The sequence below is a fragment of the Vigna angularis genome, chromosome 11 (genome assembly GCF_016808095.1).
Source record: "Vigna angularis cultivar LongXiaoDou No.4 chromosome 11, ASM1680809v1, whole genome shotgun sequence".
NCBI lineage: Eukaryota > Viridiplantae > Streptophyta > Magnoliopsida > Fabales > Fabaceae > Vigna > Vigna angularis.
This window is the reverse complement of record NC_068980.1, coordinates 2077260-2103361: the sequence shown is the minus strand read 5'-3', so window position 1 is coordinate 2103361 and position 26102 is coordinate 2077260. Positions and strand designations below refer to the sequence as shown.

At 33.4% G+C, this 26102-nt stretch overlaps 1 protein-coding gene, 3 non-coding genes and 1 pseudogene across 4 annotated transcripts; 3 read left to right on the top strand and 2 right to left on the bottom strand.

The window, feature by feature from the left end:
* Positions 1 to 2180: 2180 nt before the first annotated feature.
* Positions 2181 to 2330, top strand: LOC128194857 (U4 spliceosomal RNA). The gene has a single exon (XR_008246306.1). It is a non-coding gene; the product is annotated as a U4 spliceosomal RNA (small nuclear RNA).
* Positions 2331 to 3025: 695 nt separating this feature from the next.
* On the top strand, positions 3026 to 3140 carry LOC128194849 (U5 spliceosomal RNA). Its single transcript, XR_008246298.1, has one exon. It is a non-coding gene; the product is annotated as a U5 spliceosomal RNA (small nuclear RNA).
* An 857-nt stretch (positions 3141 to 3997) lies between these two features.
* LOC108333566 (LRR receptor-like serine/threonine-protein kinase IOS1) lies at positions 3998 to 8571 on the bottom strand. Its single transcript, XM_017569031.2, has 13 exons — positions 8490 to 8571; positions 7844 to 8381; positions 7278 to 7774; positions 7035 to 7173; positions 6395 to 6466; positions 6166 to 6237; positions 6016 to 6084; positions 5705 to 5865; positions 5368 to 5624; positions 5155 to 5281; positions 4925 to 4993; positions 4663 to 4852; positions 3998 to 4555 (listed from the first exon to the last, which is right to left on the bottom strand). Exons 1-13 carry the CDS (start codon positions 8569 to 8571, stop codon positions 4147 to 4149), a joined length of 2682 nt encoding a protein of 893 aa, XP_017424520.1. The 3' UTR covers positions 3998 to 4146.
* Positions 8572 to 15610: 7039 nt separating this feature from the next.
* Positions 15611 to 15724, top strand: LOC128194850 (U5 spliceosomal RNA). The gene has a single exon (XR_008246299.1). It is a non-coding gene; the product is annotated as a U5 spliceosomal RNA (small nuclear RNA).
* Positions 15725 to 16522: 798 nt separating this feature from the next.
* LOC108332944 (LRR receptor-like serine/threonine-protein kinase IOS1) lies at positions 16523 to 21012 on the bottom strand (annotated as a pseudogene).
* Positions 21013 to 26102: the final 5090 nt, after the last annotated feature.

Here is a 26102-nt window from a genome sequence, read left to right as displayed (position 1 = left end):
AATGGGAATAAACTACTTAACTTATTATAACCAATCCATGGATCTTAACGAGTATTAAATTAACTAGAAGATATCTATGTTTGTGGTATAAAGATTTACATTTATTATAAATGGAAGGCATTTGAAACCTGGTCTGAGTGAGTTATAATAATCCTATTTGATGAGAGAACACTACTTAGAATAATGCCAGAAGAGGGTTTTATGATCTTCATGAAATGTATACGTCTCTCACTTTCATAAGATTTACATTTGGCCATTAAGTACAATGAAAAAGATACTTCTACTTTCCTTGCTCGTACAACACAGTGCATAAAAAGTCGTGGGAATATTACAACTATTTTTAATATGAAATAGATTGTCACAATACGGTAGAAATAGTCTAATAACGATCATATTGGTGTAATATATATATATATATATATATATATACACACACTTGTCTTCCTCGTGCTTACTAAGTCTTAAGGATGTTATTCTTAAAAATATGTCAAAAATAAGAAAAGTAAGCCCTGCTGTCTAAAATCATATGCCTCATTGTATTAATTTTTTAAGATTTAAGTCAACAAATTAGGCCTTTAAAAAAATTAATTCATTTCCAAAGTATTACTAAACTATGTAACAACATTTTACGTCTTTTATCTCATATTTTAGTTGCTCTATAATTCAAGATAATCAAGGCAATACTTTATATATTCCAAGAAAACCATTGAAAAAAAATCTCGATAGTTATTATGTTAATGATTTTAGTCATCTGTGGAACAATTTTAGTTGACACAAATTTGGAAAACCAATGGTTTTGAATGACCAATTTAAAAGTTTATTCGTTGTAAAATAACAGATGATTCAAAATTGTTGTCAGTATACTTCTTGAAATTTATGGTTTCTAAAAATAACAAGAAGATTCAAAGGAAAGAGCTTTAATAGCAGGATATGTTGTAAATCACCTTTTTTTTATGTATTTTTTATTTAAAAGATGTGATATGTGATTGTCCATAATAATAATAATAAAAATAAAAATTGAATGGTAAAATTATAATTTATAATATTGTAATTGAGATATGATTACAGTTGACGTCTATCCTTGTTTTAATTTATAATATTGATTGATATATTCTCTTTAGGAGTTTCTAATGAACCAGTACCATTAAAAAAATGCATGTAAATTAAGCATCTATGTACTATTTAGATTAAGGAGGTTCACCATGTGTTAAGATTTTATTAGGAGATATACAGAATAGATTAGAATAGATTTATCCCTTATGAGACGTATGAAAATGGTTGATGTAAAAAACCTAATATTGCTAATATTTTAAAATCTTAAAAATTTACCGTTCTCATTTCTATTTAATATAAAATTTTAAACTCATATTTACATTTATAATAATGTGAGTAATCACTTTACATTGCTTGATCTCATTCTTACATTACAATATTCATCAATCCAATACTCATCTTAACATGGTAACCAGCTTTACCTCAATATCGGTTAACTCCAAGGCTTTTTGCTTCCTTTATTTCCATAATAGTTATTAATTTGTGTCCCTATAGTTTTTTAAATGATCTTTCTTTCCATTATGGTTTATTTTATCCTGCATTAATTCAGATCATGTTTTCAAAAATTTGTAATGGAGAAACATGTTTTGGTTGGAAATCCAAAAGGTGTTTCAGAATTCTTATTGTGAAACCTTTTCCGAACAAACTTTACATATATATATATATATATATATATATATATATATATATATATATATAACCAACCAAAAACTGAAAGGGGAACCTTTCAATATAGCAGCAGAAAGCTCAGAGTCCACAAGAATGGAACAGTAAAAAGTATTTTAACAAACTGGAATTTATACAAAAAGAAGTAATCTGCATTTCAAAACTAAGATCACTTGTGATGCTTGAATTTAACTTTAGTGACTCAGGTGTCAAATTTCTGTTATTTATCGGTAACATGAATAGATTTCTTCATTTGAATTTCATGTTTTTCTGTAAATTTGTATTATCAACTTCCAGTCCTATTATGAGAAGCAATAAATGATAAGAGGATTTGCTTTGTTATTTCAGTTGAAAATGGTGTAGCCACCCACTGGTACATTGACCAAGTCCCACATAGGAAATAAATATTTGTTGAGACTGACAAATTCTAATAAATCACTTGTCAGACAGCTGTGTAGATTATCTTTGCGCTTGGGGCAATGACGCAGCTAGTGAGGTTCTAACCGAGGCGCGTCTATTGCTGGTTGAAAACTATTTCCAAACCCCCTCTTTGGCCTGGGTTCATCCTTGGCCTTTGAGAATTTCTGGAAGGGCTTCCCTAGGGTAAAGTCCTATAGTTGTTAGTATAAGGTTTTATATCTTTAGAAATTTTGGCTTTAGAATTTTGTAGGAGATTCCCTGTGGAGTTTAGTTTATAGACCAACCATACTAAATGTCAATGAAGTAGTTCTAACATAAAATGATGTTTAACTTATAATAATAAAAAGTTAGAATTACAAAATATAGGAATTATGTAAAATAATATGACATTTGTCTGCTTGATAACTGTTTAATTTTATATCTATTGTTTCATTACTCTTCAAAAACGGTGTTTAATTATTCTATAACAATAAAAACTGAAAAATAGATAACAATTATTTTTGAGAAAATTTAAAATAACTAATATAAAAATTATGCAAAAAACAAATTATGACATGCTTCTCTGTTTGATAAATTTTCTTTATAAAATACTTAATAGTATTTTTATAAAAAAATGTTTTATAATTCTTTTAAAAGGATGTTTAATTATTGTAAAATATTAGAAACTGAAAAATAAATCCAAACTCAATAACAGAGATGTAATTAAAATTTTGTATTAAATGCAGATTAAAACAAAAAAATGATATTAAATAACAAATCAAATAAAATTAAATTATATCATGACCAAGTTAACATATCTGACAGAAGTCCACATCGATTGTGTAATGGATGAACAAATCTAGGATCATAATATAATATTGAAATGCTCTTCAATGATGATACATGGAGCCATGAGTTAAACTCACAGCGAACTATTCTTTCGCCTTTTACTAAAGAATACCGTGTGTTTCTCTCACTAAGTGGCATACACCTATTTTTGGAAGAGCTCCTCTTGGAGGGCTCTGCAATTTTAGTTCAAAGTTGGTTTTAATTAGACATTTGGAGGAGGGGTTTTGTATTTTAAAAATTTAATTATAGAACAATGGTCAGGTAAGTTTACATAATGAATGAAAGATGGTAGTCATGAATTAAACAAAAGGTGATAATTTGAGGTGGTAACTATGAATTAAAGATTGAAAAGTTATGTGGAATCTTGCTTATATTTATTAAACTAGAAAAATATTTGAAAACCTAAGATGACTATACCTTATTGATTAATCCTTGATTCAACTATCAAAAAGTGTTATATATATATAGCACTAGAAAAGTATTATCACAAAATTGGAATTCGAAATAACCTAAGGTAGAAAAGATATATATTTTTGAAAAAGTTCAGTTCATTGGTTCGGTTTGTTTCAGTTCGGTTTAATTTGGTTTGATTTGATTCGATTCGGTCCGATTCGGTTTGATTTGACTAAGTTCAGTTCGGTTCGATTTGGTTTGACTCGACTCAGTTCAGCTTGGTTTGGTTCGGTTTAATTCGGTTCGGTTCGACTCGGTTTGTTTTTGTTTGTTCGGTTCGGCTCGGTTCAGTTTGGTTTGTTTTGATTTTGCTCGGTTCAGTTTGGTTCGACTCGGTTCAATTCGGTTCAGTTTGGTTCGACTCTATTCGGTTCATTTTGGTTTGATTCGGCTCGGCTCGATTCAGTTTGACTTGACTCGGTTCGGTTCAACTCGATTCAGTTTGATTGATTCGGCTCGACTCAGTTCGATTCGGTTCAATTCAATTCAGGATTGAGGGATGTGTGTAAGTTTGAAAAAACTAACATGAAACTACATTCATCGGAATAAGAACGCAAGCAAAAATAACACCAATGGCAAATTGAAATTCATTACTGATTATTTATTTATTTTCTTCTATTTGCAACTCCATTTCACTCACCAATCAATCCTACCAATGTTCATCTTCAAACAATCTCAAGTGGTACATTACAGTATGACTATAATCATCTTACATTGGGCAACCGTTTATCTGGCCTGGGGAAGAGATTCTGTATTCAGATTCCTGATGACCTGTTTAACTGAATAACTTGTATTGGTGCTTCTATCTTCAGTTCGAGCTAATTCCATTGCTAAAGACTCCTTCAGTTCATTCACCACCACACTTATGATTGGCCTTCTGTTGGGATTTGGAGATACACATGCCGTTGCTATTTCTACAGCTTTCCAAACTGAGTTACTGTCAAAATCTCCTTCCAACCTTGAGTCAACAACGGCATCGATATCACCTTTTGCAATCAAGGACCTAACCCATTCACTTATGTGGGTTTTTTCTTGATTCTTCGCTATCACTGGTTGACTTGTGATTATCTCTAAAAGCACAACACCAAAGCTATAAACGTCGCTCTTCTCTGTTAATCTATTGGTTAGGTAGTATCTGTAGGACAGAATGCAACTCAATTTATTTTCTGCTAGAAGTTTGTGAACATAAACATTCAGATAGAATTACTAAATTTTCCAAGAAAGTATAATTGATGGACTCACTCAGGGTCTAGATAACCAGGAGTACCAGCAATAACAGTTGAAACATGAGTTTCCCCATCAGTTAGGATAATTTTGGATAGACCAAAATCAGATAATTTTGCTTGGAGTTGTTCATTCAACAAGATGTTTGTAGCTTTTATGTCTCTGTGGAATATTGGTGGCTTACAACCATTTTGCAGATACTCCAATCCTGAGGCCAAAAGTATATATTTAGAGAGGAATGAAGAATTAAGAAAAGAATACTATTGGTGTACTTTCTTACCTGAGGCTGCATCCACTGCTATACGAAGTCTCTTTTCCCAGCTGAAGAAATTTCTTTTGCTTCGTTTACCTGCGTAATCAAGTTCTATCACTTTTTGTACATACTTTTGGTTCACTAAATGTTAGTCATATGACTAGTAAAATTGTCCAATGAAGATATATCCATATCCACGAAGTTTGGAAATTTATTGCTCATATTTTAAACAACAAAATATTTTTTTGGGTGCAAACCAGAGAGATGTTCTTGTAAGTTTCCGTTAGCCATGTACTCGTAAATGAGACCCTTATTGGTTCCTTCATTACAGTAACCAACAAGGGAGGTCAAATTTTTGTGATGAACTCTCATAAGAAGTTTAACCTGTAAATCAAAATGTCAACAATGTTTTAATTTAGTATATTAATTGCTGCATTCAGGAACTTAGTATAATGTGTTAAAAAGCTTACCTCTGTTTGAAATTGTTGATAACCACGAACAGAAGATGGGGAAAGCATTTTCACTGCAACTGGACTGTCTTCGATATAGCCCAGATAAACTGTTCCAAATCCTCCTTTACCAACAACTGTAGTAAAATTGTTGGTGATTTTAACGATGTCAGAGTATGCATATATCTGTGTTTGGGACTGCAGTGATGAATCATCTTGTTCAGTGTATTGCGGTGATTTCTCTGTCTGATCCTTTTCTACCGTCAGAGCTGTTGAATGTCATACACCAGTTCTTTAAAAAACTAAATTTATCTGGAAAATTATAAAAAAAAAATACGAATCTAAACGACTGTAGCATCACCTTTCACTTTTCTTCTTTTAGCAGTCCACAATATAGCTGCCACTGCTACCAGAAGAATAAAAACCCCGCCAACAGATGCTACCAATGGTATAACAATGCTATTGTTTTTCTCCCGGCATTGATCAGGTTGATCACATAGATATGGATTTTGGTCCACACTGCGATAAATTCATAGTAGGTTTATATTTTAACTCCCAGTCATAAGAATTTTCAATAGATACTTCAATTCGTGTAACTTGTGCCGAGATATTCAGTAGAATCAACAACTGACTATGAGAAGACATAGGTCATGGGTGTAAGATGTATACCTTAGTGTGAGAGAATCTCTATGAAGTGCTGAGGGAATTAAACCGGAGAGGTTATTCTTCTCTAAGTTTCTGAAAAAGAAATCGGAAACATAGTAAACTTTGTATATTATGATAAAGGGGACCACAGGAATAACCGATGAAGGAACTTACAAGATCTTCAAGTGTTGTAGTTGTGACAGAAAATCAGGAATTTCACCGTTTAAGCTATTGTTTGATAAATCCCTGGAAGCCAAATAACTTTCTCTTTTAATATGTCTTTATACATGTACTGTAAGACTTCTGAGCATACAAGTATATGTATGAAAGAATAAAAAGATATAAAATATGATTTTTTTCTGGTCTCATGATTCATTTGAGCAGGTGAAACAGATAAACTCACAATTTCTCCAGCATGGTGAGATTTGAAATTGAAGGGTCAATCTTTCCATGCAATCCACTGGAAGATAAATTCCTGTTTTGGGTATGAACAGTAAGATTTCATCACTTAACTAAGTTTCAATTAAGTTTATCATACATTGTTTTTTTGTTTCATTGAATGCTTAAAATATATATTTTTTAAAATTTTTATCTAATCACTGTGTCTTTTGATTTTTGCCTTTAATAAGATGAGTTAACATGCAGTGTTTTTCAATGTTTTTAAAGTTAAACTCATTCCTTTTCTCTCTAAAAATGAATTACCGGTGAGATGGAGGAGATTGGACAAAGAAGATGTGATTTGATTGAGTTTGAGTGGAAAAGATAGAAGTAACAATTATATCATTATGTTGACGGGTAAAAATAGAAAGACAAACTAAATAGAAAATATTAAATATAAAATTTGAGCATTCAATAAAACAAAGAAATTACTATTAGAGATTCAATTAAGAAAATCCAAATTTACAATATACTTAAAACTTAATTAAATCTAGTAAAAAACTTATCCATCAAATAGTTAGATTATAATTTTATATTATTAAGATTATTTATTGAAAAATTACAATTAAATAATAATCATGTCACATTTGATAATGAGGACTTACAAAGTTGTGATTCTTGGAGAATCATTTCCATGATAAGAACAATTGAGACCATCCCACAAATAGGCTAAAGGAACGCATGGATCGCCTTGCCAATCTCTTGTTAGCGCATAAACTGACTTGATGGTAGTAATCGCATTTCCTTTGTTGAAATGGTAACAAACAAATTGTAAAAGGTAGTTAAGATCATGCACAATAACGTAAACAAAAGAAATGGATTTAAAATACGATGGTTTAGTGACTTGCCATCTCCTTGGAATGTTTCTGGTTTCTGTAAGTCAATTACTCTGTAAATTTCAATGGCACTGATAATGGGAGGGAGGGTTGAATTTTCAGTCCTCTCGAGGGAAAATTTAAGTTCTTTCCCACTGCTGGCTGACTTTGAATATATAGTACCTACATCATGGTAGCGGGGAGAGAAATTTGAAAACCATGATTCAGCGTTCAGCATGATGTTGAATAGTCTTGTCTGATTCGTGGTTAACACTTGAATTTCCGTGAAGTGCATATACACATAGAATTGGTCAGTTTCATGTTGTGGCTCCCAGCTTATTACCAACGGAGCACTATCATTTTGTGGTTCAACTGCGGTGCTCATGATAGTTGCTCCCGGCTTGTAATCATTCTCATTTAAAGAATCATCGGGAATGGAGGCACTTAGTGGTTTCCAATTTTCGCCCAAGTTACAGGCATTCCCGGAAGAACGATCATACCAGTAACGATCATAAACATCATCCGGGTACCTGTGAGAAAATCAGAATAAATCAATCAATCTTATAAGGCAAGATATTTAATCCTAAATATAATTTCACCTGTAGCTTGTGTTTGAACCCAAATCGCAGCGCAGGTAAAATTCCAATGATCCGAATTGAGTGACGTATGTATCATTTTTCAAGGTCCTCAATTCAATGACTGATATAAATGGTGTGCCATTGCCTGTGTCAACCAGACAGATTTGCACATAATCCATTGAAGGTACATGAATGATCTCATTGAATTGGTCAGTGGATGCATTGAATATAGTGACTGTAACCCAGTGGTTAGGTCCGAGAAGAAGATCAAACTGTGGTAACATATTTCGGCCATCATAATTTCCGTACAGAAAAGAAGTGCGTATGAGATACTTAGAGGCTTTTGTGACGCTTATTTTGTAGCAGTTCCTTTTTCCTTCCGGGAAGCTTCTCAGCCTCCACAGTTGTCGTTGACTACTTCGTCTGCTGGTCTCTTCAGATGATATTGTCCCACTCACACCAGTTTTTATGAGATCTGCATCCGAAACGTAATGTATGTCTAGTGACGGCTGAGTATAGTTCACACCTGCTTGAGCTCCGCAATCTATGCTGATGAATCCTAAAACATAAACATGCAAAAATATGCATTGGCACTTGAGACTTCAGCTAAACTTTTATAAAATAATAATGATCTAATGAAAATGTATGTTTTAATTTGTTAACAAACCTGGTTGGCCCTTAGCTTGAATGAGAATGAGAAGAACCAGAACTCCTACAAAAGTATCTAGGAAACTCAATGACATTCCCATCTTTCACTACCTTGTGTTTTCTGGGTTTGAAGTAGACTATGGCACATATATATGAGCTTGGTTTGTTGCTGTTGTGAGTTGCACTACAAAAGGAACTATGTTTGTGTTCGGGCGACGTGGTCAATGTCAACGTGGAGGTAAGTCTAACCCGTTTTTGTACTTCTTTAATTGCTTGTTCCTTTCCATTTCATTCTAACTATTCATTCTTCCTTTTCAGCTACAGCAGTAGGAACATCCACTTGCTTACTTAGTATTTTCTGTCGTATTCATCACTTATCACTCATCCACTTGCATCACAAAAATAATACTGCAATCATTGGTCAATCAATATATATAAATGAAAATAAAGATTAACTAAAACATTACACTATGCTTCTTAAAAAATATTAAACTAGCAATAAAATGCTTATGTATGTAATATGAAGCTAGAAAGCTTTTGAAATCGAGATTTAATTCTAAGTCACACGTTGTAGCGAAAAAGTTTAACGCTATATATGAAAAAAACCTATAAGTAATTTTTTTTATATATTTTGTCTTAAAGTTTTGAGTTAGAAGAAAAATCTTTTATAATAGTTGAAGTTATATCTGTATTTTAATATTTTTTGGTGAACCCACACAAACAATGTAAAAATAAAGATTTGTCATGTCATTCTAAGTTGAAGGAGAGCAAACTATCACCATGGTTGGAAGTTATGAAAACTAATCCTACATGTAATAAGTCCAAAGACTTTTCCATTTCTTAATTTATGTTGTCCATTCAATTATAGTCTAATTATTCTTTCTTCTTCTTCCATGGTAGGAACATCCACTTGCTTCTTACTTAGAGTTTCCAGTCATATTCATCACTTGTCACTCATCATAAAAATAATACAGCATTCACTGGTCAAACAATATAAATTGTAATTAAAATAGTCTCTACCTATTTAGAATAAATATCCTTTCAATGATCTCACATACTAACCAAAAATACTTCATAAAGTTATCTTCATTGTAGACCTTCTTTGAGAGAAACAAAGAGCATAACAGAAACATTTTATGAATTAAAAATAACAAATATTAAATTGAAATATTACTTATATTAAAAGAGGGTGTATTAAATCATCAAGAAATATTTCCCTTTGTATGTGTTCTGAACTTTTATATATGGAAGATGGAAGACTTTAGAAATTTTATGCAGATCAATAGCATTTTAGAAATTCTTACTTTTCTTTGGTCTAAATTCAGCCTAAATTCAAATTATAAGAAAAATGAAACTCGTCTTCTATAATCTAAAAAATGTACGTGCACTGATATGAATACAGAAAAACTGATTGCTAATGAGTTTTTAAGAATGCTGTCTACATAGAAATAAAAATACATTTCATACAATAATTTTGTAATCTTTTCATTCATAACGTGTAATAAATTATGAGTATGAAAGAAATAAACGCCAGAATTTTTGTTGAATAAGTTGTTATACAAGTAGCATTTCAATTTTTTTATATAATGTCAAAATTTTCAAATGTATAGTATTTACATTAAATATAATAAATTAGACACACTTCTTAACTAAAGTATAGGATCCAGTTAGATAATGTGCTAACTGTGAATAGTTGAATCATTCTAAGACATCCGAAAATCAAGATATCGAATTTTGAAATCTCTGACTGATAAACTAGATATCGTATCGAAGGTACTCTTGGTTGAAATAAGTATACAACAATCTCATAATAGTAATAATAATGGATGATGTCTATAAATACACAAAATTAACAAGTGGAAAAAATTAATTTCCTAGTCTTAAAGACCACGGGGAAGTGGAAAAGATCATGGGATTATAATAATTAGCTTTTATTCTGTCCAAAATTAAGATTTTTTTAGATACTTTAAAATCTTATTTTATGTTTATCCTCTCTTGTTAGATTGAATTTACTAATAAACTATATTTTTCGGGAAAAATTAGTTTTAGATTGTTCATTTAAGTGAAAATGAATTATATATTTATTTTGAGTAGATTTACAGTTATGTTTTGTATATTACTCCTAGAAAGTCCTTTTATAACACAATATATAGACTTATAAGTGAAGTTTAAGGGAGGGATTCACTGAAAAAATATTAACCAAAATGAAACATGAGTTTAATCAGATAAGATATTAACATTATTTTTAATTAAAAAAATTTTAAAAAATAAATTAATAATTTTTTATTTTTATATGATGTTTTATTTTCTCGTAAATATTTAATATGAGACTTAAACTCATACTTATATTCTAATATAAATGTCATTTCAATAAGTTGCATACAAACTTTTATCGGTGATTTTTTCTGTAAAAAGAAATTGTTAAAAAAAAGTGGTTAAGTTTAAGAAATTGTAAGCAATGAGAGTAGAAAAATAAAAAAAAAACAGAAAATAAATTTTACATTAAAAATCTCAACTAAAATTCATTTATATCCCCAAGTTGAATAGACATTAAAGAATAAGAAAAAGGATGCAATTACATTTTAGGGTAGAAGCAGAAATCATCATCCATAGAAATGGCAACAGGTGAAGCAGTTATAGAAGAGAAAAGGAAAGAACCTCTGGACCAAGTTCTTAATAAGACCACTTCCTAAAATTCTCTAGAAATTTATAATTTATAATTTATTCTAAACTTATCTAGAAACATTTTATAAATAAACATCTCTATATATTTTTTATAGAACATTCTATAATCCTTCTATATAGGATTTTTTAGAATATTATTTGAACCTTTGTTAATATTGAGTTTTTTTATCTTTTAGGTCCAACATAAAAAATCAATTTATATTCCAACACCTGACAAATGTTCTCTTAAGTTCCCCTTAGCCATGTATTCATATATAAGGCCTTTATTGGTTCCGTCGTTACAGTAACCAATAAGGGATGTCAAATTTTTGTGATGAACTCTGATTAGAAGTTTAACCTGGAAATAAAAGTCACAATCATGTTAAACCATATAGGTTTGATACCAAAATCAGAAACTTAGAGTAAATTGATTAAATACTAATACCTCCGCTTGAAATTGTTCATAACCACTGCGGATGGAGAAAGCATTTTCACTGCAACTGGAGTGTCATCGATAAAGCCCAGGTAAACGGTTCCAAATCCTCCTTTACCAATAATTATATTGAAATTGTTAGTGATTTGAAGGACATCATAGTATGAGTACATTTGACTTTTGCGTTGTTGGAACGAATTATTGTTAACTCTTTGGCAAGTGTACCAAATCGTTCAAAGTAATAAAATCGGTAAGACCGGATATCGTTTCCCAAGAGACTCGTGTAATACTTTAAAACCGTATAATAAGTTAACTAACTTAGACTAAGAATACATCATTTTGGTATGATTCAAGTGTAATAAAATTTACATTCATAAATATGCGATAAAATGAACGTCTTAGAGGCTAAAAGATTGAAAATGGTTGATGGATAATGAAACAATATGGATGAGATGTTGGAGAATGATTGTAATTACTACGCTATCATGCAAATGCACATTACTACTTCATCAATTGATTGCGTTTGTCAACCTTCCTACTATACTTAGACCCAATTCCTTGGTAGAAAAAGCCTAGACTCACTTTTGCAGTCCCAATTCCTTGGCAACCTAGAAAGTTCATCTGCATTACACTTAGAGGTTTATGACAACTAAAGGATCAAGCTCCATTCCTAGATACAATCTCCTTTAGGCGTTAATTCCAGTTCAAGATCCACACAATACTTTCCAATATCTAGCAAATCTAAGAATCATGCTATGGTTGATCAAGTCACAACAAGCTTTAAGAGAAGGAAATTAAACACTCACAATCAAATGAAAGAAGCTTAAATTCATTAAACCCAAGTGCATTTACATGAAAGTTTCGTAACTACATCATTCCCCAACAAATTGAAATTAGTTCTCCATAGTCATGGAGAACTTGAGCTTACAATGGAGAAAAATGGAAGAATGGGGATCCAAGGAGGAAGGATGGAGAGTTTCCACTGCCCAAAACCAGCTCCCTTAGGTTCGAAAATGGTGTTCCAAGCTTCAGCCGCCAAGATGATGCCACCCTCAGTTACAGAATGCTTTAAATAGATCTAGGGTTCCAGGTCAGCAGAGTTCGCGCCCGGGCGCCCCTCCTCAGTCGCGCCCAGGCGCGAAGCTCTCGCAGAAGGTCGCGCCCGGGCGCCCTCTTTCTCGCGCTCAGGCGCGGAGCTCGCGCAGATGGTCGCGCCCGGGCGCCCTCTTGGTCGCGCCCAGGCGCGGAGCTCGCGCATATGGTCGCGCTCAGGCGCCCTTTTGGTCGCGCCCGGGCGCGAGGCTTGCGCAGAAAATGTATCCTGCTTCCTTCTTCTTGGGCTCTTAGGCGTGAACTTCCTTTCCTGCTCCATCAGATCCTGCTTTTGAATCCTTTTCTTGCTCCCATTCTTGGTAAATACAGTACTTCTCTAACAGCTTGCAATTCGCCTACAAATTTGAGGAATTAATGATGAAAACTTGTATGTAACGCTTAAGCTAGACTTATTCGCAAACTTAGATAAAAAAGGGAGGATTAAACATGTTTCAAGCTTAAAAAGGGTAGATTTGGTACAAGAATTGGTTCAAAGATAATGGTAAAAATTACCGTTATCAATTATCCTTTTCTGTGGATTGCTGTGAAATTCATTCTGATGATTTACTGCCACCGAATCTGGAAATCTTTCAACTTCGAAAGATAATAGGTTAAAAAGGTAATCTTTTTGTAAATTGTTAATAAAAAGTACTTCTTAATTAGTTCAGCATTACCTTTTGATTTTTTCCTTTTAAGGATCCACAATATAGTAACGGCTATTAGAAGAATCAGAACCCAACATATTGATGCTACTATGGGTGTGACAGTGTTTTTCTTTTCCTTCTCGCTTTGACCAGATTCACGTAGAGATAGATTTTGACCCACATAGCATGGAAATCACAGAAAGATTATGTTTCGAAGTAATCCATAATTTAAATATATTCTTCAACTTATTTTGGTTGTGCTTAAAAATTGGGTGAGTCATGTATATATGAATCTCAAACACTGTCTTGAATATAAGTAATTAACAATCATCAACATAAATAACCATATTATGAATTTGAAACTTTATAATCAGATTCATACCTTAGTGAGAGAGAACCTTGACGTGATTTTTCAACAAGTGTAGAGGGAATTGAACCGGAGAGATTATTCTTCTCCAAGTTTCTAAAAAATATGGTTTTCTATTATCTGATAGAGAGGATCACATCACGTATATAGTGATTGAGTAAATGAAGAAACTTACAAGGTCTTCAAGTGTTGTAATTGAGACAGAAAATCAGGAACATCACCATTTAAGCTATTGTTAGATAAATCCCTGAAAAACAAATAATTTAGCCTTTTCTATGTTTGAATCTCGACTCAAGTAGGAAAAGATATATGTCGATTCTTCACAAATAATAAGTACATAACGGAAACAGTAAAAAGATTTAAAACGAGATTTTTCAGTTGAGTGAAATAAAACAAAAGAAAAGAAAAAGAAAACTCACAGTTCTCCAACATGGTGAGGTTTGAGATTGAAGGGTCAATCTTTCCTGATGATCCACTTGACGATAATTAAATTCATGTAGAATAGTGTAAACCAAATAAATGGATTTAAAAAATGAAAAATACCATCTCCTTGAAACGTTTCTGGTTTCTGTAAGTCTATTACTCTGTAAATTTCAATGGCACTGATGATGGGTGGGAGAGTTGAATTTTCAGTCCTCTCGAAGGAAAATTTATATTATTTACCATTAAAGGGTGACATCGAATTCGAATATATAGTATTCATTCCATGGTACAGTGGAGAACAATTTTTATACCATGATTACCGTTCATCATGATGTTGAATTGTCTTCTCTGATTCTTGGCTAACACTTGAATTTCCGTGAGTGCATGTACACATAGAATCGGTCAGTTTCATGTCGTGTCTCCCACCTTATTACCAACGGAGCACTATCATTTTCTGGTTCAACTGCAGTGCTCATGATAGTAGCTCCCGGCTTGAAATCCGTCTGATATAAAGAATCATGAGAAATGGAAGCTCTTAGTGGTTTCCAATTGTTGCCCAAGTTACAGGCGTACCAGAAACCATCATAAACATTAAGCGGATTGTTGGAAATCCACATCTGAGTCTAAGTCGCACGTTGAATAGAACTGAGAAAATAGAACATTATATAAAGGTTAAAACACCTATTGTCTTAAGGTTTTTCCAAATGTAGGAAAGAAGAATATAAGTTTAGGGGGAGTTTATTAAGATAAACTTAAATTTTAGGGTTTTATTAATAACTTTTTTTAAATCTTATTTTATTAATTTTGGGTTTAGTAATATTTAGTTTGATTTTGATACAGATAAAATAGGGATAGGTGATTATGATTTTCTATATTGATATTTTGTTTTCAGTTTTTATTTTTATTCCCGTAATATTGTAAATGTCATGGTTATTTAAAGTTCTTCAATTATCAATGAATAGCAGGTTCAATTTTAAGCAAATATTGTGTAAAATGAGATTTTCTTAATAGTGGTATCAGAGCCGATGGTTTATCTTGGTGACCAGCTCAGACTCGTTAAGATGAACGACGGTTGGAAATGGTTACTCGTAATTGTGATTGGTTGGGAATGCTTCCGTTGGAAAGGAAGTGTACCTATGTGGAAGGGACTCACCCTTGAGAGGGAGATTGTTGGGAAGTGTGAGTCATTGGTGTTTCTGTCTTTCCGGTGAACCTCCTCCTTGATAAACCCAATACGGATACAAATCAATCAATCTTATAAGGCAACCCATTTAATTTGGTGTCGCGTTGGACACTTTTTTTTGTGCAAAAAGTTTCTTTTATGGTTATGATAAATGACTGTAAATTAACAATATATTTTTGTCTATTAACTTATTTATTATATTAATTATGGGATAATTCCTTTATAGTTTAATATTATACTTTTAGGATGTTACAATAAAGTTTACAGTGGTAATATATGAACAAATCTAGTATCATAATATAATATTGAAATGTTTTTCAATGCTGACCTATGGAGCCATGAGGTAAACACAACAAACTATTATTTTGCCTTTTAGTAAAGAATACCGTGTGTTTTTTCCACTAGGTGGCATACGCCTGTTTTTGAAAGAGTCCCTTTTGGAGGGTTCTGCAATTTTAGTTCAAATTTGGTTTTATTTGGATATGATAAGCCCTTGGAGTTCAAAGTTGGTTGTACTTGGATATGATGAACCCTTGGAGGAGGGATTTTAACAATTTAATTATAGAACAATATTCAGGTAAGTTTGCACATTGAATTAAAATGTTTGAAAAGTTATGCGAATCTTTGCGTATTTGATTAAATTAGAAAATCATTTGAAAACCTTATAATGACTATCTTTGTGAGTGTTTTGTTTTATGTTTGAATTTTACTTTAGTGACTCAAGGTGTCAAATTTCTGTTATTTAATTGTAACATGAATAGACTAATTCATTTGAAGTTCATGTTTTTCTCTAAAGTTTGTATTATCAACTTCCAATCCTATCATGACAGTAATGATAAGAGGATTTCTTTTTTTCTAAATGTTTATACCAAACTTCTAATTATGTTTTTTTTTTAAAAATTATAAAACCTAAGGTAGGAAAGATATATAATTTTGAAACATGAGGTTAAATATTACGGGTGAGTTAGAAGTCTCATTAATGATAAATCAGTAAGATAAAAAATCTATCTACCTATATATATTTACTTAAAATTTTTTGGATTAAAGGATGTGTTTAATCTTAAAAAAACTAACATATAAAACTACATTCATCGGAAAAAGAATACAAGCAAAAATAACACCAATGGCAAATAGGTATACATTGAAATTCATTCCTGGTTATTTATTTTCTTCTTGTATTTGCAACTCCATTTCACTCACAAACCAATCCTAGCAATGTTCATCTTCAAACAATCTCAAGAGTATGACTATAATCATCTTACATTGGGCAACCGTTTACCTGGCCTGGGGAAGAGATTCTGTATTCAGATTCCTGATGACCTGTTTAACTGAATAACTTGTATTAGTGTTTCTATCTTCAGTTCGAGCTAATTCCATTGCTAAAGACTCCTTCAGTTCATTCACCACCACACTTATGATTGGCCTTCTGTTGGGATTTGGAGATACACATGCCGTTGCTATTTCTACAGCTTTCCAAACTGAGTTACTGTCAAAGTCTCCTTCCAACCTTGAATCAACAATGGCATTGATATCACCTTTTGCAATCAAGGACCTAACCCATTCACTTATGTGGGTTTTTTCTTGATTCTTTGCTATCACTGGTTGACTTGTGATTATCTCTAAAAGCACAACACCAAAGCTGTAAACGTCGCTCTTCTCTGTTAATCTATTGGTTAGGTAGTATCTGTAGGACAGAATGCAACTCAATTTATTTTCTGCTAGAAGTTTGTGAACATAAACATTCAGATAGAATTACTAAATTTTCCAAGAAAGTATAATTAATGGACTCACTCAGGGTCTAGATAACCAGGAGTACCAGCAATAACAGTTGACACATGAGTTTCCCCATCTGTTAGGATAATTTTGGATAGACCAAAATCAGATAATTTTGCTTGGAGGTGTTCATTCAACAAGATGTTTGTAGATTTTATGTCTCTGTGGAATATTAGTGGCTTACAACCATTTTGCAGATACTCCAATCCTGAGGCCCAAAGTATATATTTAGAGAGGAATGAAGAATTAAGAAAAGAATATTATTGGTGTACTTTCTTACCTGAGGCTGCATCCACTGCTATACGAAGTCTCTTTTCCCAGCTGAAGAAATTTCTTTTGCTTCGTTTACCTGCGTAATCAAGTTCTATCACTTTTTGTACATACTTTTGGTTCACTAAATGTTAGTCATATGACTAGTAAAAAATTGTCCAATGAAGAAATATCCATATCCACGAAGTTTGGAAATTTATTGCTCATATTTTAAACAACAAAATATTTTTTTTGGGTGCAAACCAGAGAGATGTTCTTGTAAGTTTCCGTTAGCCATGTACTCGTATATGAGACCCTTATTGGTTCCTTCATTACAGTAACCAACAAGGGAGGTCAAATTTTTGTGATGAACTCTCATAAGAAGTTTAACCTGTAAATCAAAATGTCAACAATGTTTTAACTTAGTATATTAATTGCTGCGCTCAGGAACTTAGTATAATGTGATTAAAAAGCTTACCTCTGTTTGAAATTGTTGATAACCACGAACAGAAGATGGGGAAAGCATTTTCACTGCAACTGGAGTGTCTTCGATATAGCCCAGATAAACTGTTCCAAATCCTCCTTTACCAACAACTGTAGTGAAATTGTCGGTGATTTTAACGATGTCAGAGTATGCATATATCTGCTTTTGGGATTGCAGTGATGAATCATCTTGTTCAGTGTATTGCCGTGATTTCTCACTCTGATCCTTTTCTACCGTCAGAGCTGTTGAATGTCATACACCAGTTCTTTAAAAAACTAAATTTATCTGGAAAATTATAAAAAAAATAATTATGAATCTAAACAATTGTAGCATCACCTTTCACTTTTCTTCTTTTAGCAGTCCACAATATAGCTGCCACTGCTACCAGAAGAATCAAAACCCCGCCAACAGATGCTACCAAGGGTGTAACAATGCTATTGCTTTTCGTGTCTTCCTCCTGGTTGCATTGATCAGGTTCACATAGATATGGATTTTGGTCCACACTGCGATAAATTCACAGTAGGTTTATATTTTAACTCCCAGTAAGTCGTACAAGTCATAAGAATTTTCTATAGATACTTCAATTCGTGTAACTTGTGCCGAGATATTCAGTAGAATCAACAGCTGACTATGAGAAGACATAGGTCATGGGTGTAAGATGTATACCTTAGTGTGAGGGAATCTCTATGAAGTGCTGAGGGAATTAAACCGGAGAGGTTATTCTTCTCTAAGTTTCTGAAAAAGAAATCGGAAACATAGTAAACTTTGTATATTATGATAAAGGGGATCACAGGAATAACCGATGAAGGAACTTACAAGATCTTCAAGTGTTGTAGTTGTGACAGAAAATCAGGAATTTCACCGTTTAAGCTATTGTTTGATAAATCCCTGGAAGCCAAATAACTTCCTCTTTTAATATGTCTTTATACATGTACGGTAAGACTTCTGAGCTAAAGTATATTTATGAAAGAATAAAAAGATAGAAAATATGATTTTGTTTTTTCTGGGTCATGATTCATTTGAGCAGGTGAAACAGATAAACTCACAATTTCTCCAGCATGGTGAGATTTGAAATTGAAGGGTCAATCTTTCCAGACAATCCACTGGAAGATAAATTCCTGTTTTCCATATGAACAGTAGCATTTAATCATCACTTAACTAAGTTTTAATTAAGTTTATCATACATTTTTTTTCTTTGATTGAATGCTTAAAATATATATATTTTTTAAATTTTATCTAATCACTGTGTCTTTTTGATTTTTTTTCATTAATAAGATGAGTTAACATGTAGTGTTTTTCAACTTATCGGTAAACTCGTTCCTTTTCTCTCTAAAAATGAATTGATCGGTGAGGTGGAGGAGATTGGACAAAGAATATGTGATTTGATTGAGTTTGAGTGGAAAAGATACAAGTGACAATTATATTATTATGTTGACGGGTAAAAATAGAAAGACAAACTAAATAGAAAATATTAAAAATAAAATTTATCATTCAATAAACAAAGAAATTAATATTAGAGATTCAATTTAAAAATCCAAAAAATTACAAAATACTTAACAAATTTATTCATCAAACTATTAGATTATAATTTTATATTATTAAGATTATTTATTGAACAATTACAATTAAATAATAATCATGTCACATTTGATAATGAGGACTTACAAAGTTGTGATTCTTGGAGAATCATTTCCTTGATAAGAACAATTGAGAGCATCCCACAAATAGGCTAAAGGGGCGCATGGATCGCCTTGCCAATCTCTTGTTAGCGCATAAACTGACTTGATGGTAGTAATAGCATCAACTTTGTTTGAAATGATAACAAAAAAATTGTAAACGGTAGATAAGATCATGCACAATAACGTAAGCAAAAGAAATGGATTTAAAATATGATAATTTCGTCGCCTACCATCTCCTTGGAATGTTTCTGGTTTCTGTAGGTCTATTACTCTGTAAATTTCAATGCCACTGATGATGGGAGGTAGGGTTGAATTTTCAGTCCTCTCCAGTGAAAATTTAAGTTCTTTTCCACTGATGGCTGACGTCGAAGATATAGTAAGCCAATCATGGTACACTGGAGAACAATTTGGAAACCATGATTGAGCGTTTATCATGATGTTGAATTGTCTTGTCTGATTCGTGGTCAACACTTGAATTTCCGTGAAGTACATGTGCACATAGAATTGGTCAGTTTCATGTTGTGGTTCCTACCTTATTACCAACGGAGCACTATCATTTGCTGGTGTGACTGCGGTGCTCATCACAATAGCTGGCGGTTTGTAAATATAGATCCGAGAATCAGCGTAAATCGAAGCATTTATCCGTGTCCAATCTTCGTTGAAGTCACAGGTAAACCAGTAACGATCATAAGCATCAGACCAGTACCTGTGGCAGAATTAGAAAAGTACAATAAAATCAATCAATCTTTTAAGGCTGAAAAATATTTAATCCATAAATACGATTTCACCTGTAGCCTCTGTCTGAACCCAAATCGCAACGCAGGTGATTGTAAAGTTCGAGTGATCCGAATTGAGTGACGTATGTATCATTTCTCAAAGTCCTCAATTCTATGGCAGTTATAAATGGTGTGCCATTGCCTGTGTTCACTAGACAGATTTGTACGAAATCCAGTGAAGGTATATGAATGATCTCATTGGATTGGGACCTTGATGCATTGAATATAGTGACTGTATCCCAGTGGTTAGGTCCCAGAAGAAGATCAAACTGGGGTAACATATTTCGGCCATCATAATTTCCGTACAGAAAAATAGTGCGTATGAGATACTTAGAGCCTCTAGTGACGCTTATTTTGTAGCAGTTCCTTTTTCCTTCCGGGAAGCTTCTCAGCCTCCACAGTTGTCGTTGATTACTGTATCTGCTCATCTCTTCAGATGATATTGTCCCACTTACACCAGTATTTATGAAATCTGCATCCGAAACGTAATTTATGTCTAGTGACGGCTCAGTATAGTTCACACCTGCTTGAGCTCCGCAATCTATGCTGATGAATCCTAAAACATAAACATACAAAAATATGCATGGCACTCTTCAGCTGAACTTTTATAAAATAATAATGATATAATGAAAATGCATGTTTTAATTTGTTAACAAACCTGGTTGGCCCTTAGCTTGAATGAGAATGACAAGAACTATAATTCCTACAAAAGTAACTAGGAAACTCGATGACATTCCCATTTTTCACGACCTTGTGCTTTCTGGGTTTGAAGTAGACTATGGCACATATATATGAGCTTGCCTTGTTGCTGTTGTGAGTTGCACTACAAAAGGAACTATGTTTGTGTTCGGGCGACGTGGTCAATGTCAACTTGGAGGTAAGTCTAACCAGTTTTTGTACTTCTTTAATTGTTTGTTCCTTTCCATTTCAGTCTAACTATTTATTCTCCCTTTTCAGCTACTGCAGGAGGAACATCCACTTGCTTACTCAGTATTTTCTGTCGTATTCATCACTTATCACTCATCCACTTGCATCAAATAAATGAAAACAAAATGAATTAAAAACATTACAACTAAGCTTCTTAAAAAATATAAAACTAGCAATAAAATGCTTATGTATGTAATATGATGTGTATGTTAGAATGATGGAAAGCCGGAAGGCTTTTGAAATCCCGCCATTGTTTCAGGGTACTAGCAAATTGCTAATAAAACACAATATTAGAAATTGAGATTTGATTCTAAGTCCCACGTTAAATTGAAAAGCCAGAAAGTTTAACGCTAGGGAAAAAAAACCTATAAATTTATTGGTAGAAGATAATATGAATCTTTTATATTACTTGAACTCATATTTTATTAGTATTTTTCTGTGAATCCCTTTCAAAAGACCCACACAAATAATAAAGATTTTAATATTATGTCATTCTAAGTTGAAGGAGAGCAAACTATCTCCATGGTTGGAAGTTATGAAGTAAAAACTAACCCTAAATGTTATAAGTCTAAAGAGTTTCGCATTTCTTAATTGAACCCTCCATGGTTCAATTTTAGTCTAATTATTCTTTCTTCCTCCATGGTAGGAACATCCACTTGCTTCTTACTTAGAGTTTCCTGTCATATTCATCAGTTGTCACTCATCATACAAATAATACTACATTCACTGGTCAAACAATGTAAATTGCAATTAAAACCAATGTATGCATCTTAATAAATAATATCTACCTATCAGAACAATTGTCGTCCTAATTATCTCACACACTAACCCAAAATACTTAAAAAATTATCTTCATTATAAACCTACTTTGAGAGAAACAAAGAGCATAACAGAAACATTTTAAGAATTAAAAATAATAAATATTACACTTAAATATTAAATCCTTATTTATATTAAAAGAGGGTGTGTATTAAATCAACAAAAAATATTTCCATTTGTACGTGTTCTGAACCTTTATATATGGTAAGAAGATGGAAGCCTTTAGAAATTTTATGCTGATCAATAGCTTTTAGAAATTCTTACTTTGATTTGGTGAAGCTAAATTTAGCCTAAACTAAAAAATTATAACAAAAATGAAACTCGTCTTTTATAATCTAAAAGTATACGTGCACTTATATGAATACAGAAAAGTTGATCTTTAATGAGTTCTTTAAGAATTTTATCTACTTAGGAATGCTATAAAAACAACTAGTGGGAATAGCTTTTTTACATGATTCAACTTCCTCTGAAAATCTTTTTCTAGGTCGAATTTCTTCCTGGTGACCGAGGTCATTGAATTTGTTCCTTTGTTATATTGTATGTTGTCAGGGCAATAAATCATTTACCCTTTTAAAATTTCTCTAGGCCTAGCTTCTCTTGGGCAAACAATCCTGTGTTGGCCAAGCTTCTCTCCGGTTGACCAATCTCTTCCTTTGGTTGCCGAGCTAAGGAGACCAACATCAAGACCAACTTCTCTTTGGTTGAGAATGGGCAGTGCGTCAACTTCCCTCTTGAGATGTTGAAACATAGTCTTACACTTTTGATAACTATTGATTTTACTTGTTTTTATGTGTATATATTTATATGAATAAACCAACTCTTTCATAATTTTTACCTTGTTTTGTTCCCAACTTCAGTATGTCTTCATGTTTTATTGTGTTTTAGTTAGTGTTTGCTTGTTTACCTTTAATATCTATTTTGAGTGTGTAAAATAAGCCAATAAGAAACAATTCTGTTGAAAGAAAATAAGTTAGAACTCAAGGAACCATGATTTGACAAGAAATAATGATTTTTAGAGAAATACTCACTCCATGGGCACTAGAATTGCACCTAGCGTTGCAAACATGAATAAAAGACTTACTTGTATGGTTATACGACAAAGGATCACCCTTGGACAACAAAAAATCACCATTGGGTGGCAGGTTGACTCGTTGGGCGAGTTGACTACTCACTAGGTGAAAATGATAGCCCAAACTTGTAGTATTCGAGTCGTTAGGTGAAATTATGGCTCGCTTAGCGAGTTACAAGTCAAGGAGCGTCGATATTTAGGCCTTGCTGGATGAGAATGAAGTTTTTGGGCAAGTCTGTGAGTCCTGATATGCGAAAGTGAGTATTTAATTATGTTTTCGTGAGAATTTTCGGGTATTCTTCCATTTTACACGAATATAATCACATAGGGTGCTTGGAGAGACTCTTGAAGACTATTTGAAGCGCTGGGAAGCTCTCCCTCTCCTCCTTGGGTTTCCTCCTTCATCCATGATGGTTTCCCCCCTTTTATGCTGTTAATAATATATATGTTAGTATTTAATTTTCATGTTTAATGCTTGATGTGGATTGATTCCATGCTTTATTTGTGGTTCCTGATGTATTGGAAAATACATCAAGAATTTCTGGGTCTTAGTCCTCGACACCTACATGGTCAACAAACACATCAGTCATCAGACCTTTGTCGTGTCTTGGGGAATGGGTACAACCATATCATGTATCCCTTTACGTTTCCAGAGACAAGACGCCTCAACAATTGACAAAGCCTTGGGCATCTAATGATGTGCGCAACTTCTCTTGCCACTGTAATCATTCTCCTAATATATGCAAACGACAAAGATGGGATGTTCGCATCGACATTCCTAATGATGATGCTATAACATAGAGATGAAGGATGGTGTTTAGGACCATCAAAATGTTTCTCGTGTTGGTGAGTTCCATGCTTATGACACTAATGCAGAAAAAGCCTTTAACGTCACTCTTTAGACGTCTGACCACCGAATATCCAACGTGAAAAATGACCGATGGTATTGTAATTAAAATAACTATTTAGACGTAGGCTAGGAGGATCCCTGATGTCTAAAGAATAATACACGTCGGCCCCTACAATTGGATGCGAAAAATAGACAAATGAATAAAAAATATTAATATTTTAATGGGCTTTAGATGTCGGAGTTCAGGGTGCCCAACGTTTAAGACCTATTTAAACGTTCGGGGCCAACCATTGGAAGCCAATGAGGTAGTCAAAATTTCAAAAATTACCATTTAGACGTCCGATCTCGCCACAATGACGTTTAAAGTCTTATTTTGATGTCGGTCCCCCATCCTCCAGATTCCAAATTGCCTGAAAAAGTGACTATTCCATTGTCTTTAGACGTCCGTCAATCAACACTAACATCTAAATCGATCTTAGACATCGACCCCTCCTAACATGGACGCCAAATGTGTTTACTAAAATTATATTTTAAACCCTTTAAACATCGACTCGGGAGAGGGGGGGGGGGGGGGGCAGACGTCTATAGTCATTTAGACGTCGGCTAGGAGGAGGCCCGACGTCTAAACGTATGCTATTACCAAAATCTTGAACGCGAGGCAACAATTACACACACTTAGTGTTCATTATCTTCCTCGCGTTTTCTTCCACGACCAAAGCTTTTGAGGTTCGTTTTCTCTCTTTTGCACCGTTTAAAACTAGTTTTACTCCGATTACATTACTTTTTGATGAATTATCTTTCATTTGAATGGATTATAATGCATTTTCATTGCGTTTTGGTGTAGTTTTGCGCGTGTCCTTGGCCGATGATTTTGAGCGCTTTTGACCGTCGATTCTTGCGTTTTCGAATGGTGCACTCCTCCATTTCCCTTCACTGCATTTTTAAACAGTGCACATGCAAATGGATTACAAAGCCAAGATTTGTCCAGGACATTAAACGTCGGCCGCCCATAGTCAAACGTCTGACATGTACTATTCGACATCTACATTGACGTTTCCCAATAAGACGTCGATGTGGGATCAAGTGTTAAAAACCCTAAATAATAGACGTTAAAAGCCTTTTATGCACTAGTGTGAGTCTCACTTGTTTTTTCGAATCAACACCTAACATGGTTATGTATAAGAGAGGAAAAGGTGACATAGTTCATACATGGTGAAAGGATATAATTTTACTTGGATTCCACCAAATATTCTTGAAAAGTGGGAGAAAATTTATTTGCCAAAAACTCTCTAATACTCAATTCAGTAAAAGAATTTAAATATTTTATGTATATAATAATAAATATGAGTTTCAGAGTATATATAAAATACCATATGTATTTCTAGGGTCTCTAGGCCCTATATGCGGTTTAAATAGATAAAATCTTCTATTAAATATGATATTAATGACTATTAAAAGATATAATAAAACTACTTAAGATTTAGAAATAAGTCTTTGTTGGACCAGATATGTACACCATGGATCTTAACGAGTATTAAATTAACTAGAGGATGTATATGCTTGTGGTATGTTAATGCTAAATTATACCATATTTTAAGCATCATTTTAATGGCAAAATCAACTCCTTTCTAACTTATAACTTGCTTAATCCTCTTATTTTGTCTTGTTTTCTATATATTTGTGTTTTTGGCTACTTTGATGTACTTTCATCAATAATCCCTTATTTTGTAGCTAAAAATGAGGTTGGAAGAGTCTCCATCAAATTATAGAGCAAACCAAAGCATGCACATGCAGAAACGCTCGTCGCCAGCAAGAGTACGCTCGTCCAGGACGTTTAGAGGGGACGATCGTCCAGAAAAAGACAAGAAAGGACGCTCGTCCAAAAGAGAAGAGAGAACGCTCGCCAGAGAAGTGGACGTTCGTCCAGCAAAGAAACAAGTGGACGCTCGTCCTGAGATAAGTGGGCGCTCGTCCAAGCTAACAGAGAGGACGTTCGTCCCAGGAAGAGGACGCTCGTCCAGAGGAGAGGACGTTCGTCCCAGGCAGAGGACGTTCGTCCCAGGCAGTGGACGCTCGTCCAGCCAGGCAGAAGTGGACGCTCGTCCAGCCAGGCAGAAGTGGACGCTCGCCCTCTGTCAGTCGCGCCCGGGCGCGACTTTTACTGATGTGGCAGACAACTTATTTAACCCAGAAACGCGAA

Bases quoted from the DNA above. Each gene is read 5' to 3' on its own strand.
- LOC108333566 (XM_017569031.2), bottom strand. From the start codon at position 8,571: ATGGGAATGTCATTGAGTTTCCTAGATACTTTTGTAGGAGTTCTGGTT. The intron at 7,775-7,843 runs GTGAAATTATAT...ATTTTCTCACAG, and splicing joins GGTTCAAACACAAGCTACAG to GTACCCGGATGATGTTTATG. The intron at 5,625-5,704 runs ATGCTACAGTCG...CTGGTGTATGAC, and splicing joins AAGAAGAAAAGTGAAAGGTG to ATTCAACAGCTCTGACGGTA.